Genomic DNA, 16925 nt, shown 5'->3' with positions numbered 1-16925 from the left:
AAATGTTTGATATCGGCAGATTATCAATCGTATATGAAAACGTGTTTTCATATCGGCAGATTCCAGTTAGTTCTACTAGAACGTTGCTTATACTTCTATACACTTTCTTATATGCTCAATAATATCATTATTAATTATCAAAGAAAATGCCACTTTGATTTTACTAAATATATTTTATTTGGCATATACTGTTGGACATGATACTTGTTTAAAATTATGTGATAACTTTACTTCCGTTTGTTGGGTCTTTTATTATTTGTTGCCAAACAGTTCCATCAAGAGTCACTTCAATATTCTGGATATTTTGATCACTCTCACTTTTCAAATCTGATAAAAATCTTTTTCACAGCGTTTAAAATGTTTTTTTCTTCTTCATCGTCGATGTCATACGAATAATCACTTTTAATTTCCTCATTTTCGAACAAATCATGCTTACTTTCAATTTGTTTATTTTCAGACCTAGAATTTCGCCCGTCAGAACACTCTTCATTAATAGCTTTCAATAATTTTCTGTCTAAACGGGATAAATTTCAGAGAAAAACAAAATATAAAATCAATATACTGAATAATATAAAATTTATTCACTTCTTGTCGTCTTTGATTACTCTTAGACTTCAATCTGTGACTCTCAAAAGAAGAGATATTTAGATATCGATTACTATAAACTATTCATTATAGAGAAAGTATTTCTAGATTTACAAAAGGAGCCGATAACACTTCGTTGTGTTTAGGCGATACCTAATATTGACTACCAGATTATTCGATTGCTTACGATGAAGCCAAACACATATCGCATTCATATGTATGCAGCTATATATAATTAAGAAATTTGAGTTATTTGAATCCACAATTAAGTTCCCAGGCAGAGAAATTTAAAAAAAGATATAAATTTGTCCAACGATCAAATGATCGGTCACGGTAAAGAAGTCAGGAGATAAATATTCCCAGTAAAAAATAAAAATTGAAAAATTATTTAACGGCTCACGCTCGATTCTTCCATCAAGCGGTGTACACCACCTGTGATTTACACTTGAATGTTCCATCAGACAATGCGTTCCACCAAAAACGTAGTTCATTTATTAACTAGAACAAAATTGCTATATAGTTGAATATTTTAATAATGAAAATTTAATGTATATTAATTCAAAAAAAGTAGGATCTATTTCATTTCATCTCAATATTACAAACTTAACTTAATTGTTTATGCATTTCTATGCAATTTTTGAAAGCATTTCAAACAAAGTATTGGCTGGCCCTCATAACGATTGTAATATGTCGTTACTCTTTTACATAATCTCTAACTTTTTTTATAACATTCCTTACATCTTTTTTTGGCTTTCTTGCAGATTTTTTATATGAATGAAGAAATTGTGAACCTTTTTTGAAGATATTTGCTTTTCAATAGCCATTTCTTCAATATGGTGATCAATAATTTTTTCTTTTAATTATAAAATATTAATATGTTTATTACCCCATCTTTGATGTAGATACCACGCATTTATAAGGCAAGTCCCGCATATTAATCGTATAGTAATTTTTTTGTACCATTTAATGGTTTTCTGTAAACAATTATAGTACAATATCATTTAATCAGATAAATTAACATCCTTTTTTGCATAATTATAAAATTTTTGCATTATTATAAATTTCAGTCAAAGGGACATTTGTATAATAGCTATCTATAAATAATATGTGGCCCTCAAATAGTAATCCTGCCCCACCACGAGAAATACAAATAGCAGCGCCAGCGTGAACGTATTAATCAGATAATCTAAGAATTTACATACAGTTAGATAAACAAAAGAAATAAGAACAATTTTTAATTAAATTTAAAAACTGGTCATTTCACCGGACTTTGTACGATTAGTATTAATGGATTTAATTATTTTGTTTATCATTCCACCTATTTCCTTGAATGTGTTGTGATTTTTTCTAAATCCAAATTAATGTTTCGAGATTAGTTGTTTGGCATAATTTCTTCCATTAGTAATTTCTGCCATTATATAATGGCCGTAATTTAGAGTTTTTACCTTTATGTAGCAGGATTATTTCAGCACGTATCCAGATCTGCAGGAAATGATCAATACTAAAGATAGTGTTAGTTAAAATAATTATAAATCTGATTGCTTCAATACCATTCACTTTTACCATTTTCACTCTTATGAGATCGTATCCAGGAGATTTATTAATTTTCAGGTTTTTGATTATAGATATGACTTCACTTATTTTAACTACTTTATCATCTATCGGCTGTTCTTCATTACCGTTATTAAGTGAAATGTATGATTCAATTGTGAATACTTTTTGCAAATAATCTACCATGGCCTCTGCTTAGTATTTTATTGAGAAGGTCCAGCTCCCGTCTTGTTTTTGCATAAGTGAAGTGATTTTTGTAGATTTCCATAATGAATAATTTGTTCTTTCAAAGGAATCTAAATTTTTTATATAGTTTTGAAGTTGGTATTATGTCTTATTGATTACATGTTTAATTTTGTTGATAAGTTTATTCATTATAATTTTATATCGCCACTTTGTACTTTGCAATAACTTTCTCATTCTTTTCCTGTTTTTTATTAAGAATATACTGTTGATATTTTATTATAGTTTATTGTACTCGTATATTTTATGTTTTGTTGTAATATTTGCGTGAGGTTTGAAATATGGTAGTTAACATTTCTGCTGCTATTTCCATGTTTTATATATTTTTTAGTAGAATATTGCATTTTAGATTGTTGTTTATGAAAAAATGTTATTATGAGAAAAAAGGTTGTAACCCAAAAGTTGTTGAGGTCTCTTACAACAATAAACTTCGCTGGGCAGGATTCGAAAAAAGCTTTGTATTCCTCTACACGTATTTGATGCTTTGATGGGCATATACTGTTGAGATGTTGATATCATGATTGTTTAAAGTGACATTGACTGTAATCGCTTGTATTTTGACTGTTTAATAAGAGTTTATTTGTAAGTGTTCAGTATTGCTTTTGATAAATATTCCAAAACCATCACGTGTTTTGCCGCTCGGATGAGGAGTACTATAGTACGTATAGCTATATTTTTACTGTACCTACTGTAGTCTGCTGTAATTCGTAAGAATGATATCTTCTTCTTCAATAAATATCGGAAGTATCTACATTATATAAAATATAAAATGCTGCAAGAGAAAATCATAAACTTAGTTCTGTAAAAAATTTCAACTCAGAAAGCCAGATATATATAACTATATATATATATATATATATATATATATATATATATATAACAGTTATTTAAAAAAAAAAGAAAAATAAGAAAGTCTGAATGAGAAATTGGGTATTAAGAAGATCTGAGTTCGGTATTCATTTCCATTGCTATTAATTTGTACTTTTTGTCTCAAAGTTCTGAAAAATCTTCCCACCGCAAAAGTAATCTAAATATTTTTTTTCCTTTCTCCAACTCTTTTTTCTGTCATCTTTGATATACGAACTCTTATAAAATATCTCGAATACCATTGGAAGTTGAAGATTTCTCCCAAAGAAAACATTGTATCGCTCTGTGAAAGCTGTTCGACAAATCAATTGAATTTGCCGATCATTATTCCAGATGTTTACACACATAAGAAATTCTTTCTTAAAAAGTATCATAAGTTATTGTTGTAGTGCATCTGCACCTTAACAAATGAATAAATTTTATTACAAGTAAATAAATTTACATTTGCATCATTATATGTAATTACAGAAACAATATCGTTCATACTGATATATTTATGACAAATTTTTTATTTAAAAAAATAAAATTCGACCTTACATTTTTTAATGTTACATTTTTATTATGACTACCAGATAGTTCTTTTACATCTGATGTTAGCAACACGATATTTAGATCTTCGTCAAGGAATTGTATATGAATTCTCCAAAATGAAAAATTCATTCATGTTGCAACATCTAATAGTATTTAAACATAAGTTTTCTATTTATCTTACCGTCTATTTTTTCACGAATTTGTTCTGCCTTCACGGCGACAGATTTATTCATACCATGCAAATTAATGACCTGTCTTGTGTTAGTGTCCAATAGAATCGTGCCAATAATATTTTAAAAAGCATTATTATGTATTAGAAAAATAATTTATCGTGACTTGTAATCAATTTTTGCTTCCATTAATTTCTCTTCGTTAATTTTATTCTTTTTTCTTCTTAAAAGAATATTTTCTTCTTAAAAAAGATGTCGCAAAATTAATCTTGAAATTCAAGATAAAATTTTTTTTACTCGTATCATATTTTATTTATAGCAAGGATAAAAATGTTCAAAGGAACGATAGTTCGGAACCCAATTATTCTCTTGAAAAATGATGTTTATAGAACTGAAAAATTATATGATGTGACATATAATTTTCTTTTACCTTTTACGTGACATTTGAATAACTTGATATATCCAATAACAAAGACTTCATTGAAACTCGTCTTTCTAATTGAATGTTAATAAAATCTGTAATAAACGAACCAAGATTCCCAACTTGTATAATAAAATTTTTTCTCTATTTGTTTCCATCGGAAGATCACGACCTCGTTAGCGACATAAATTTTTATCGTTAATTCTTGATTTTTTTTGATGAAAATGAAGATCTTATTCACGATCTAATTGTGATTGATGAAGCACATTTTCATCTTTTAGATTTAGTGAATAAGCAAAATTTTTGTTATTGATCGAACTGCACGACAAATTACACAGTGCCAAGGTTACAGTATGGTGTCCAATATCGTTACTAGGAATTATTGGCATTTACTTCTTTGGGATCAACAATGAAAATGCATCATATAATTCAACTATGTCCGCATGATATTTAATATAAGAATTAATTAGATTTTCATTTATTTATGAAAACATGGATTTTATTCTTCGAATGTCAAAAATTGATAAAATCAAAAAACGATAAAAAAGATGAAATAAAAAGAAATGATCATTTTTAGTCAGACAAAATAAAAGAAAAACTTACGGTTTTCTATTATGAGTGTCATTAAAGTTGCAGTAGATAATTTTTGCAAGCAACCACTTCAGGTTGAAAATTGGTGGCAAAAAAGTATTACATTTGTTCGGTGATCATGATGTATTCACAAAAATTAACGCCGACGAGCGACCGTCGCTATGGATGAGAAGTATTGGTGTGCGCAGTTGAGAAAATATACACGTTGAACGTTTATGTTATAAAAACTAAAACTTTACTTAAGTACAACTAAATTTTTTGTCCAAATCCAAGAAAACATACTCAGCTTTGCTATGTTTATGTACGACTCGTTTTGTATTCTTGCATATTATGGTATATTAAAACAGTTGCCTATATGCAAGACCGGTTTAGTTGAACAAGTAGCACAATAGTACCTTCATTTTCTTCTTCTATCTTTGATTTTCCGATTGGAGCATACCACACGGTCTTTACTCCTTCCTGTATCATCTTGCCGAATGACGTGTAAAAAGTCTTTCAGCCTTTCTTTTGTTCCAGAGAATGATGAAGTATTCCTGGACTCACGAAAATCTTCAACTAATTGATCCACCAAGCGACATACGAATTGCAAATGTGTTATTTTATTTTTATGCTGTTTCCCCTGATTTATTTTATATAATAAATAAGAATTTATTGTTAATATTTCCAAGTCCCAAAAAAATAATTTTCGCCATCATTTTTAGGACTTTCGCATAAAACAATACGTTACCGTATACTGATTTACTTTGTCCACACCACCCATATATTTATTAAGATTTATCACTATATTTGTCTTTGGTATATAAATTATTTCTTCTTCGCGTGTTTTTCTGGGAATATTTTTCGTAGTTGAGTCAGCACAAGCGCTGACCATTGTCACGATTCATTTATCTCTCCAAGCTAATAATAATACGTCTTTGCATCTATAGACAACGATTTCATTTTTCACAACTTTTGGAGTTTTTATTTCATTTGGAATAAATTTCCTATTACTTTAAATAGTTCCAGTTATGTGGCATTTCATGTTTAGTAATGCATCAGCCAAGGGAATACTTGTAAAATAACGATCGGTGAAAATATGGTATCCTGCAGCTCTAGGATTGGATTAAATTTTAGTACAGCTGTAAAACCATTCTTGCACTTATTGGGAGATTAGATTCAACCAATTTCTCAGTCATGAAGCTATCATAATATAGCAAAATGGTTTGTATGTAATCAATATTGACATCCGTCAGAACATAAATACGAATATCTCATTTCGTTGATTTTGTAGATTATACGTAATAAAGCTTATTCTCCCTTTGAATTTAACAATCGTTCATCCACCGATAATACCACCTCGGATACAAAATTTTCTCTACATTTATTATCGATATATTCCAGAAAATTGCTAATTTTTTGAGTCTGATGTTTTGCGTATCTTCTGGATTTTTATTTACAATACATGAAGCATCCAAAATATTTATGAAAATCGGTCTCTCCTAAATATTTCGACAAAGTAAGGGATCCGAGATTTATCCGTTGACCAATAGTCCTTTAAATTCGAAAGTGGTATTATTTCTATATACAGAATAATTCGAAAAAATCGATAGGTTTTATACAATTTGGACTTATCTGTGGACCAGGATTTCATGATATCTATGTAAATTGTATTTTTTGTGAAATGATATGTTGATTTATAACATTCTTCCATTCATTGTCGAGGCTTGTATTATTTTCATCAATATTTAATTCATCATCACTGTCAATACTCCTGGAAATATTGAAACACTTGAGCCGATTCCTTCTATTGTCGTCATCTTGCATTTTCTCAGTTATAAAGCAATACTCGTCATCACTACTATTACCATCGAACATATTCTCTCTAAATCTTTTAGACATTCTGTATAGGATGTTATATCGTAGAAAATATATAAAAGTCTTCCTAGTTCATTCGATAGTACCATTAGGAGACTGATTCGAAAGACTCAAATTCGTTCTGACTCGATTGTTATTCCCTACCGTTAGTTTACACTAAACGGAAGATAAGACTTCACCGCTAAAGATGTCTGATTTCCTTTCAAACATTATTTTCTTTAGTCTACTATACCGCTGCGTATCTTATCGCTCAGAATGATAGACGAAGGCGAGCTATTCTACAATATGTGACCACAACGATGAAGAGACTTGAACGGCTATTTGTCCACACGTGTCCACAAAGGGCTAGTTATAAAGAGAAGTTGATACAGATCAATTCGGTATTCAAATTATGTTCAATGTCAAAATGTTGATTTACGAACAATAGAAGTTATTTCTCCTGAGGAGAAACTATATTTATTAATAAATAAAAATATAAATTCAAATGTTAATATGAATAATATGAAAAGATATTTTTTCGGTCGATATTATAAGAAATTTATGTGTGATTATGCGGATATTTAATGCAAGTCTTAAAATAATAGTGACCCTCGTCATAATCTCTTGAATTTAACTTGTACATACCTTTTATAAAAATTAAAAATCATATCATTATCATTACATTGTTAATATATTATTAATGAATTGAATATTTTGTAAAATAAGAAATATAACATTCGAAACAAATAGTAAGATTCTTGTATTAAATAGAAATTACTTAGCCACACACATAGATCATGTAATAATACAAGTGATTTAAAAGTTTTCAAGTAATTCAAAAAAGTATGTAATCGTATATATATACAGACTGTGAAAGCATTTTTATATTCCTATCAACGGTACATCATTATTCACAATTTTGCAAATAACGAGACTTTCCGAGATTATTTACTAGAGAATCAATGTTGGTGCTTTCTTTTGAATTAAAATAATCTCTATTAAAAATGTTATAGTTTTATCACGTTTAAGGAATTTAAAATCAACTGATTGCGTCAAATAACTAAAAATTTCGTCTAATTATTATTATTTATTATCCCTTGACACTCGAGAGGCATCGCTACAGCGTCCTGGCGTTTCATACAATTCGAGAGGAGCTTCTAGACGTTCTGACGTTTTCTGCGAGAATTCCAATGACGACCCAAACAGTGATACTTTTTGTAGATCTCCAAGAAATAAAAACAGTATCTATTTGTAAATAAATTCTTGTGTCCTATATCTTTCTTTCCGGGTAGTGTATTTCTCATAATAATGGCAATAAGATATTTTTATCTCAATTTTTGTCATGGATCCAGCTCGGTCTGAATTCTTAACGTTATTCTGTATTTGATAGTCATAGCAGTGAGAACTTTATTTTCAAAGTTGTTGAGTCCTATAGATATAGATAGCGATCAATTTAGTTCAAGTAAAGGCGAATTTGATTTTTCGTTGTTGAAAAACCAAATTACCTCTATACACGGAGCAATTGTCAATGAAATCAACTAATCCAGTGATGAAGTAAGAGGTGTAAGAAGCCGAAAAATCAGAATAAGACAGTGAAACCGATCGTAAAACTACAGAAGATGCAGACAGTTCGCAATCGGTGCGGTGCGAAGATTTCGAAGAAGTGCCATCAAGAGCACAATTTATATCTGGCAAAAAACCCGTAGGACCGCAAATAACTTCTTTAAATTTTTAGATTATTTTATATTGGGAGAACAAATTTATATGAATGAGATCACTATCAAATTCAAAGACCGAATTTCATTTATTATGTATAATCCAAAAAACGAACCAAATGGGGTATTAGAATTTACTCTAGCTGATTCGAATACTGGCAACATTTGTACATTGATATTCTACCTTATTATGGATCTCTTACAACAAAGCAATCGGTGAGACCTGATCTACCAGTTTCCAAGAAAATTTCGTTACACCTTTATAAAATGATGTTAGACCAAATTTCTGCTGCTTAGGAGCACCATATGTTTACAGATCAATATTATACAAGTTTCATCTTGGCTCAAGAATTAGCCCAACTCAAATGCTATTTAACCGGGACAATCCTAACAAAGCGAAAGAAATTGCCAAACGAAATAAAAAGATCAAAATTCTTAACGAAATCTAGAGGTAGCTTATCAAAGAGGTAACACTTTACCTTTATCGTAGAAAGATAAAAGGACTGTCACTTGTTTAACCACTAGAGATAATATAGGAATAACTTTCGTAAAAAGGATTTTACGAAGTGGTGTGGAAGTCAACATCAAGAAACCTAATATTATAGTAAATTATATAAAATATATGAGTGGCGTTGACCGAACAGATCAATATGCTTCAATATATCATTTTCTTCAGAAATCCTTAAATTGGTGGCATAAACTTTTTTTTGGGGGCTTGAACATTTGTTTGATTAATTCATACATACTTTATAAATTCGAACAAAAGAAAAGAAAGGAAATACCACTTACTCATTTGCACTATCTAAAAACGCTTTATTCAATTGAGAAAAACTTATCGCCACTCTCGTGACATCGCCGAGTGTCGATATCAAGCATCAAAAAGTCCCAACTAAATGGAAAGCTCCATGTTATTCTGAAGTTTTCTTTTTTTCTTTTTTTTTTATCTTCATTTTTCTCTGCAATTTGTCCAAAGTGGACATTCGGCAGGTACGTTTAACAAAATGTACTTATATCACATAGATCTTCTCTCATTAGAGAAGATCTTTACAATAGGTAAGAAGAGTTGTTTTAACTTATGTTCTAAGGAGATCTTTTAGATGTTTTCTGTGGTATATTTTCTAAGTATAGCTTCCTTACTGAAACATTTAAGTGATTTTTTAGTCTTTCTTTATATCTAACGCATATGTTGATTATTTCCTCTTTTACTGATTTGATCTTGAGATCTTTACGGATTTGCTCGTTGCGGACGTACTAGGGAACGTTAACTCTTGTCCTCAGGATAATGGATTGCATTGCTTCCAGTTTAACTATATGACTTTTTACTGCTGTTCTCCATATAACGATTCCGTATATCCAAATCAGTTTGATTATAGTCTTGTATATTAATAGCTTATTGTTTATGTTTAATTTCGAATTTTTATTTGTAAGCCAGTACATACTCCGTCTTTCTATGCGCATTTGTTCTATTTTAGCTCTTATGTGTTGTTTCCATGTTGTCTTGCATCCATGTGAATACCTAAGTTCTTCTAGATATTGTTTGAATTTGGTTCAGTTAGTGGTTTTGTTATATATGTATAATGTTGTTTCTGTAAACGATGATATTCGTAAAAGATCAAGTAATATTGCAGAGTGATCAGAGGTAAGGTCTAAACAGGATTGCATTTTGAAACGCGTCTTATGCAGCCCTTTAATTACAACAAAGTTTAATAAATCTGGAGTTTTTCCTTGGGCAGTTGGCCACTAAGTTGGTTCCCCAGTAGATAATGTATCTAACGATAGGCTCCTTATTGCATGGTGTAGGATTTTGTCTCAAAGAGAAATTGTTTCGAAGCCCTATTGAGTATTTTGTAATCTCCGCCTGCAATGAATTTATTCCTTAGTACTTTAAAGAAGTTTACGTATTGTTGAGTGGATATATTTTCATTAGGAAGGCAATAAACTGCCGATAGTGTTATGTTTCATATGTTATGTTGATCGTTACGGCTGTAGATTTTATTTGCGAGTCGGCAATTGAGCAATGAGGAAAGTGTTTAATTTCTTGTCTTATAATTATAGCTGAACCACCACGGGGTATCCCGGAAGGGTGTTTAGTATCATATACATTGTAGTATGGGATTTTAATGTAGTTTTTTTCAGTGAGATGTGTTTCTGCTATGAGTATCACTTTTTTTTGTTGAAGTGTAGGAAGATTTTCAATTCTTGAATTCTTTGATATAACCCATTTACGTTCCAAATTGCAATTTTTAATGAATCTATTTTATTTGTTCTTTTTTAACATGGACATTAAAAGTTCTAACATTTTATTTATTTGTTGCGATTGTTAAGTTAGGAGATAAGTTTATTAAATAAGCATGTTGGATATTACTTCTGAGTTCTTACCTGTAATTATCAAGTTTTTAATCTCAGACTCAGTGAAATTATTTACATTCGTTATTAACGTCTCCCACGGTCGAATTACATCTACACATGTCCTATTGCTAGTTCTTGGATATAACTGCGGCCCCTCGAAGGAATTGTTGCTGAAGTTTGCAGAGGTAATTTTATTTGGTGAATTAAAGTTTTCCAAAGCTAATTTGTGTCTAACTTTAGGAGAGTTTTTACTGTAACTGTTTCCTAACTATACAGTATTTATAACTTGCTGGGTGATTTTCCTGGCAATTAAAGTATATGACATTGCTTATTTTGCCTATATGTGCCTATTTCGAGGCCCAATGCTTACCTGCGCATTTAGCGCATACTGGAGTTTTATTACAATAATTCTTGATATGGTCATTGACAACGTAAACACTGCGGAATATCTCTTTTTGTTTTTAAAACTATCGTGTTAAATAACCTATCAATTTTGTATATATCTTTGTCATTATTATTCGGTTCGAAATCGATAAAGAATAACGACAGCGGTTACTTTGTGTCACGTTTAATTATGTTGTTTATTTGTCTTACCTAATGGTTCTTTTTTTTTTAATTCATCAATTATAATGCCAGCATCTGTTCTGGAATGCATCCCTCTAAGTACTACCTTATAACTTCTGTCTTTTTTTGACTGATAGGTATAAAAATTTGCCTTCTTCTCTTTTATGGGCTTAGTGACCTTTCTGTAGGTGTCAGAGGTATTGACTTGCTTAACGTGGTTGTCCTTTAGTTGCTTTAATGTGTACTCGTCTTTAGCTATTTCTTTCAATAGATCAATTAGCGGTGCAATGACCTGAGCTTCTATATGTATTGGTGGGGATTTCGGCTGTGGATTATTCCTTTCCGTTCTATCGTTCCCTGGAAGTACTTCTACTTCTTGTAGTTTGTTAAATGAGTTGCTCACTGATATTTTGCTTAGCCATTTATCATCTAGTTCGTCCTGATTTACTAGGGATAGATAGCTATTTGATGTGTTGAATTATCAATTGATTGTTAATGGTATAATGTCACTTTTCTTGATAAATAACTTTAGATTATCATTTTGTGCCATTAGTAATTCAAACTTGCCGTAACGGCAAATTTTTTTATCACTCACTAGAACAAGTTGTTAGATAATACGCAGACATCCAAATAAGAAGAAAATTATAGGTTCGTGTAAACTTATAATTGCTAATAGTTAACACTGAATATAATCTGCTAGAGAACGATGTATACACAAAACAACGTTCGAAAGTAAACTCCATCCTGAAAAGAGTAAAGAAAAATTGCAAGATCTGCTCTGATCGAAATAAGCCTGGCTATAGACGTAAAATCTCAAATTATTGTGATACATGCCCTGACAAACTGAAGATGCATCTCGGGAATTGTTTTGTGAAATATCATACAAAAAAAAAATAATTACAGAATGTAATATTTAACAGATTTTGTTTTGTAAAACGTTGAAATAAATAAATTATTGAAATTTGTATACGTTTGTTTTAATATAAATCATTTTAAAATACTTATAAAAAATTTAAATGCCTAATATAACCAAAATCGTCTCGAGTTGCTAGTTTATCCGAGCGAAAAAGTCCTTGAATGCCAAGAATTATTATCTTATATTTAATGTAGATATTGAAAAAATAGAATCATAAAGATATAGAATCACAGTTAAGATCAAAATCATCCGAGCAATAAATTAAATCTTTCTTGATCAATCACAGAGTTTTTTAAATTTATTTAGAAGTAAAGATTGTAAATTTCATATTAAGCGCTTTGATTTGAATTAATGTTCAATTCCCACTTGTAAGTAGAGTAAGTGTTACATTCTATCGTGCAGTTTTCAAACTCTATTGCATCTCGGATCTTTAAACAGATGACCGAGATTATTAAGCGCAATGCAGATTATACTCGTACGATCGTCACAAATAAATCCATTTTACATTCCGTGTTAAGATATTTACTTAATACTTAAATGAAAAAACATATTTGTCATTGAAACTTTGTCTTCTTATATAATATGTATCTGATCTGTTTCTTCTTTAATACGTCTGACAGTATGTTTCTCCTATAAAAGGAAAGTATGCGTGTAAATATAGTGATCAATGTCTTAAAATTAAAAACATTTTTGACAAGTCAAACGAAACAATAATTACATTAATAATATAGATCATTGAATTATGATAAAATACGTATTTATAGATTCTTAGATAAGATAGAATATAAAATATATTTATCTACCGAGTTAAAAATTTAAATTCATTAATAGAAAACTGCAACGCATGTTCGTAATTAAATTGATAATATATATCATTGAATTAATTATTTATAAATTCAAAGATAAGATAAATCAGTAAAATCTTTCTATCGAGTTAATATTAAAATAATAATTAAAATAAAAATGTATCCATAAACAAAAAGAATAAAAATGAAAAATATATAGGAGAATATATATAGAATATTGTTATGAATCGATGAAGTTAAAATTTGAAAACCTTACCAGGTGTAGACCTTCTAATAAAATCCAAATAACTAGTGACTCTCAAATTAACACCAGGAGCTGCATCGGCACATGTTCTACCATAATTGATGACTCCAAGAAGGAAAATACGATTATTTCTTGGATTTTGCCATAAAATTGGACCACCACTGTCGAACTGTATAATTAAAACGTTTGAAGATTATTTTTTTATTTAATAATTGATAAAGATCAATCGATTAAATTTACCAGACAAGCATCCTTTCCTGTATCAAATGTACAAAGTTGCTTAGGTGTAGCCAAAAAGTGATACTTGACGCATTTCTTCATTGAAACTACATGCAAATCGACTTTTCTCAAAACTTCAGACTTGACACCATAAAAATTCGTAAGACCCCATCCTACAAAAATATTTTATAAAATTTATTATACAATGTAAAAACAAAGACTCGAAATACCAACCTACAGCTGTAACAACAGTGTCTATAAAATTTCGCTGCATGTAATAGAACGGAAGACAAGCTGGACCAATTCTCATAGAATATTTTAACCTCTTCTGCAATTTAATAACAGCTAAATCGTTTAATTTTGGCCTATAATTCGGATGTACGATTATATCGTCAATAAGATAAAGTTGAGTTGCCTTTGTATCGTTAACTAAAGATTACATCAAATCAAAATGATAATAATTTCAATAATATAATTATGATAAATTATTAAATAAATAATAATCAAATAAATAATTGTTAAACGAATTTTGTTATCCAAAATGTTTGATTGTCGAACGTACTTGTCCATGTATTATGTTCTCCAACAACAACTCCTAGAATATATAAAATCCTTTTATACCTCGCAACGCAATGAGCAGCCGTTAATACATGTTGCGGAGTTATTATAGTTGCACCGCAATAGAGAAAACGTGTTGCAAGATGTATTATACCAGCCATCATAGGATATTCATTCACTCCTGTTTCAACACCACCTACGATTCTCGACTGTAAACGAACAATGTATAAAATACCATTAATAGATCATTGAATAAATAAATTATGGATGGATTATGTTCTGCTTTTGCCTACCGGATTCTTCCAACCACATCTACATTTCTCTTTGACTGATCTGAGATTACATCGAAATTTGCCTCCATAAGTATTGTATCTCGAATGGAATTTTATAGTCATTTTCGATGCTATTGATTCCACTGCAAAAGAATTTAATCCACAGAAAACGTACTCGATGTCATCGTCGACTTTGACTTTCATAAAATCCAATGAACAATTCGAACTCTATCGACGATGGGATTTATTTATTATTTTATCTGGTTTCATAGTAAAATCCAATAAATCATCGACTTATTTCTGTTCAACTTTTACATACGATCCGAACTGAATTTATTTTATTAACAAGGTGTATCGATCGATTGATCTTTTATGCACAACAAACCTATTTAATTATAGAAATAATAATATTAATGACAATTTGAAATCTTACCGGAGGAACATCGAAAACTGTGCAATTCAATTTAATCCGAGTATTGCTCCTAGCACTCCACCGACAATTATGTTCTCCCATGTAATAATTAGGAAAATCAGGATTATTCACATAATAATTAACATCTGATTTTAATTTTTGGGTGTAGCCACAATTGAAATCGATAATACCATTGGATTTTATAATGCTTAGTAGCACGCAAAGTATTAAAAAAAAATTATCTGTAAACAAAATATTTAATTAAAAATATAAAAAAAATATAAGGAATTAATAGAGGAAAAGAGAGACAAAAACAGTACAAAAATTTGAATTTTATAAATACCTAATTTCATGACGATGATGGTCTAGAAGAAAAAAAAGACTTGGGTACTATCAATAGAAATATAATACTAAAACGATATCTGTAATGTTCTTTCCTGTTTCGTTGTTTTTTATATTCTAACTTGAAATAAATGTTCACGAAAAGCGATAATTTTGTAGACAGGACTATCATGAATGCCTTCATTCTCGTACTTTCAATTTATTTTCGCAAATAAACGTAAATATATAGCAATAGTGATAAATATCATTACAATTGTATATATTTACAATCTTTTTTGATATACATACATACTCATACATATGCATTTTCATCAACGCATGTTCAATAGCAACTTACGTTGGCTTTTTATTTTATTATCCATTTTTACGTACATTTATATAGTCAAAGATTCATATCGATTTCGTGCATTTCTTATCTTTGTTACTTTTTTTCGTTGCAAAAATAAATTATTTTTATCTATTATTATTATTATTATTATCATTATTATTATTATTATTATTATTATTATTATAAATATTTATAATTTTTTTTAAGAGAGCTAAAGTTTCGGTAATTTGTATTAATTTCATAGTCAAATTTATATTAATGATCATATTAATTTAAAATATTAAACATATTTTTAATGACAGATAGTAAAACGCGATATCCTTAAACTAATTATTATCTCAGATGATTAATATTAGTTCTTTTGTTAATATGTTATAAAGTTAACCATTTGAATTTATCTTGAGATTGTCATAGATTACAATTATCAATTAATTGAATCAGTAAAAGTTACAACTTTTTTTTTGTTTCTACACAAAATTATGGATTTTTACATTACTTTTTTCTATTTCTCGAAGATCAATCAAAAGCAGACATAAAATCTCGCAGACAAAAGAGCACATAAAATCTCTAAAATGGAGAATAGGGATAGAAATAAGTTCGATAGTAAACATTAAAAATCATTTTTATAAATATAAATTTAATAACTTCTAATGCAAATAGAGCATCTCTTTTGGATTTCCTACGAATACACAAATCAGATATACTCATCCTCTGTGAAACAAAATTAAATAGATATCAGAAATACAGCTTCAAAGATTATATTCTAATACGAAATGACAAAAATGCAATAAATGGGGATAATTTAATAAATCGCGATCTTAATAAGAAAAAAATCAAATTTAATAATCAAATTTAAATCTATTACCAAGAAAAACTTTATTAGTCATACTACATTAACAAAAACTGTAATGGAAATCTGTAAAATCGAATTACAAAAAGTAATATTAGATCAGTAATTTAAAAATATACGAAGGAATCAAAATATTTAGAATCGACATATTCATCCTGAAATTAATAAAATATCATTAAACCAATTCCAACGAAATAAAATCAAATACCCTAATCTATGGTCCTACTGTTCCAAATTATTTCTATTACGAAAAAGCAATGCAAACAGGTTACATACCCTCAGAAACATTTATCTATCTAGTCAAGAAAGGTTTCATCTAAAATAAAGACAAAATACTTATAAAATACTATTACAGCAGACAACCGGCCAATAAAAAAATATTATACAATTGCAACGTAGGAATATAATACGCATCAAATATAAACTAACAAATCTAAATTTAAAATAATAAAAATTGCAATAATAAGATTGCAATAATAAAATACACAAAAAAATTTAGATGATTATAATCAGGATTTACGTCATTTATACCTTTTTTCCAAATCCCTCCTTTCCTTC

At 29.2% G+C, this 16925-nt stretch overlaps 1 protein-coding gene and 1 long non-coding RNA gene across 3 annotated transcripts; both read right to left on the bottom strand.

Annotated features, from left to right (window-relative positions):
• Window positions 1–1342: 1342 nt before the first annotated feature.
• LOC122632845 lies at window positions 1343–2272 on the bottom strand. The gene is made up of 3 exons (XR_006327958.1): window positions 2136–2272; window positions 1904–2067; window positions 1343–1559 (listed from the first exon to the last, which is right to left on the bottom strand). It is a non-coding gene; the product is annotated as an uncharacterized LOC122632845 (long non-coding RNA).
• A 10050-nt stretch (window positions 2273–12322) lies between these two features.
• LOC122632964 (venom serine protease-like) lies at window positions 12323–16683 on the bottom strand. Of its 2 annotated transcripts, none has more exons than XM_043820294.1 (8): window positions 16644–16683; window positions 14869–15089; window positions 14457–14663; window positions 14168–14372; window positions 13840–14034; window positions 13627–13778; window positions 13399–13555; window positions 12323–12966 (listed from the first exon to the last, which is right to left on the bottom strand). In XM_043820294.1, exons 2-8 carry the CDS (start codon window positions 14947–14949, stop codon window positions 12941–12943), a joined length of 1023 nt encoding a protein of 340 aa, XP_043676229.1. In that variant the 5' UTR covers window positions 14950–15089; window positions 16644–16683; the 3' UTR covers window positions 12323–12940. The 2 variants fall into 2 exon arrangements, with proteins under 2 accessions (XP_043676229.1, XP_043676228.1); XM_043820293.1 differs by lacking the exon at window positions 16644–16683 and adding an exon at window positions 15191–15543.
• Window positions 16684–16925: the final 242 nt, after the last annotated feature.

The sequence above is a fragment of the Vespula pensylvanica genome, chromosome 11 (genome assembly GCF_014466175.1).
Source record: "Vespula pensylvanica isolate Volc-1 chromosome 11, ASM1446617v1, whole genome shotgun sequence".
NCBI classification, from domain to species: domain Eukaryota; kingdom Metazoa; phylum Arthropoda; class Insecta; order Hymenoptera; family Vespidae; genus Vespula; species Vespula pensylvanica.
The sequence above is the reverse complement of the archived record's forward strand: the minus strand, read 5'-3'. Positions and strand labels throughout refer to the sequence as shown.

Coding starts and splice junctions, on each gene's coding strand:
- LOC122632964 (XM_043820293.1), bottom strand. Junction 14,664..14,868: donor CAGTTTTCGATGTTCCTCCG/GTAAGATTTCAA, acceptor CATCGTCGATAG/AGTTCGAATTGTTCATTGGA. Junction 12,967..13,398: donor TATTAGAAGGTCTACACCTG/GTAAGGTTTTCA, acceptor TTCCTTTTATAG/GAGAAACATACTGTCAGACG.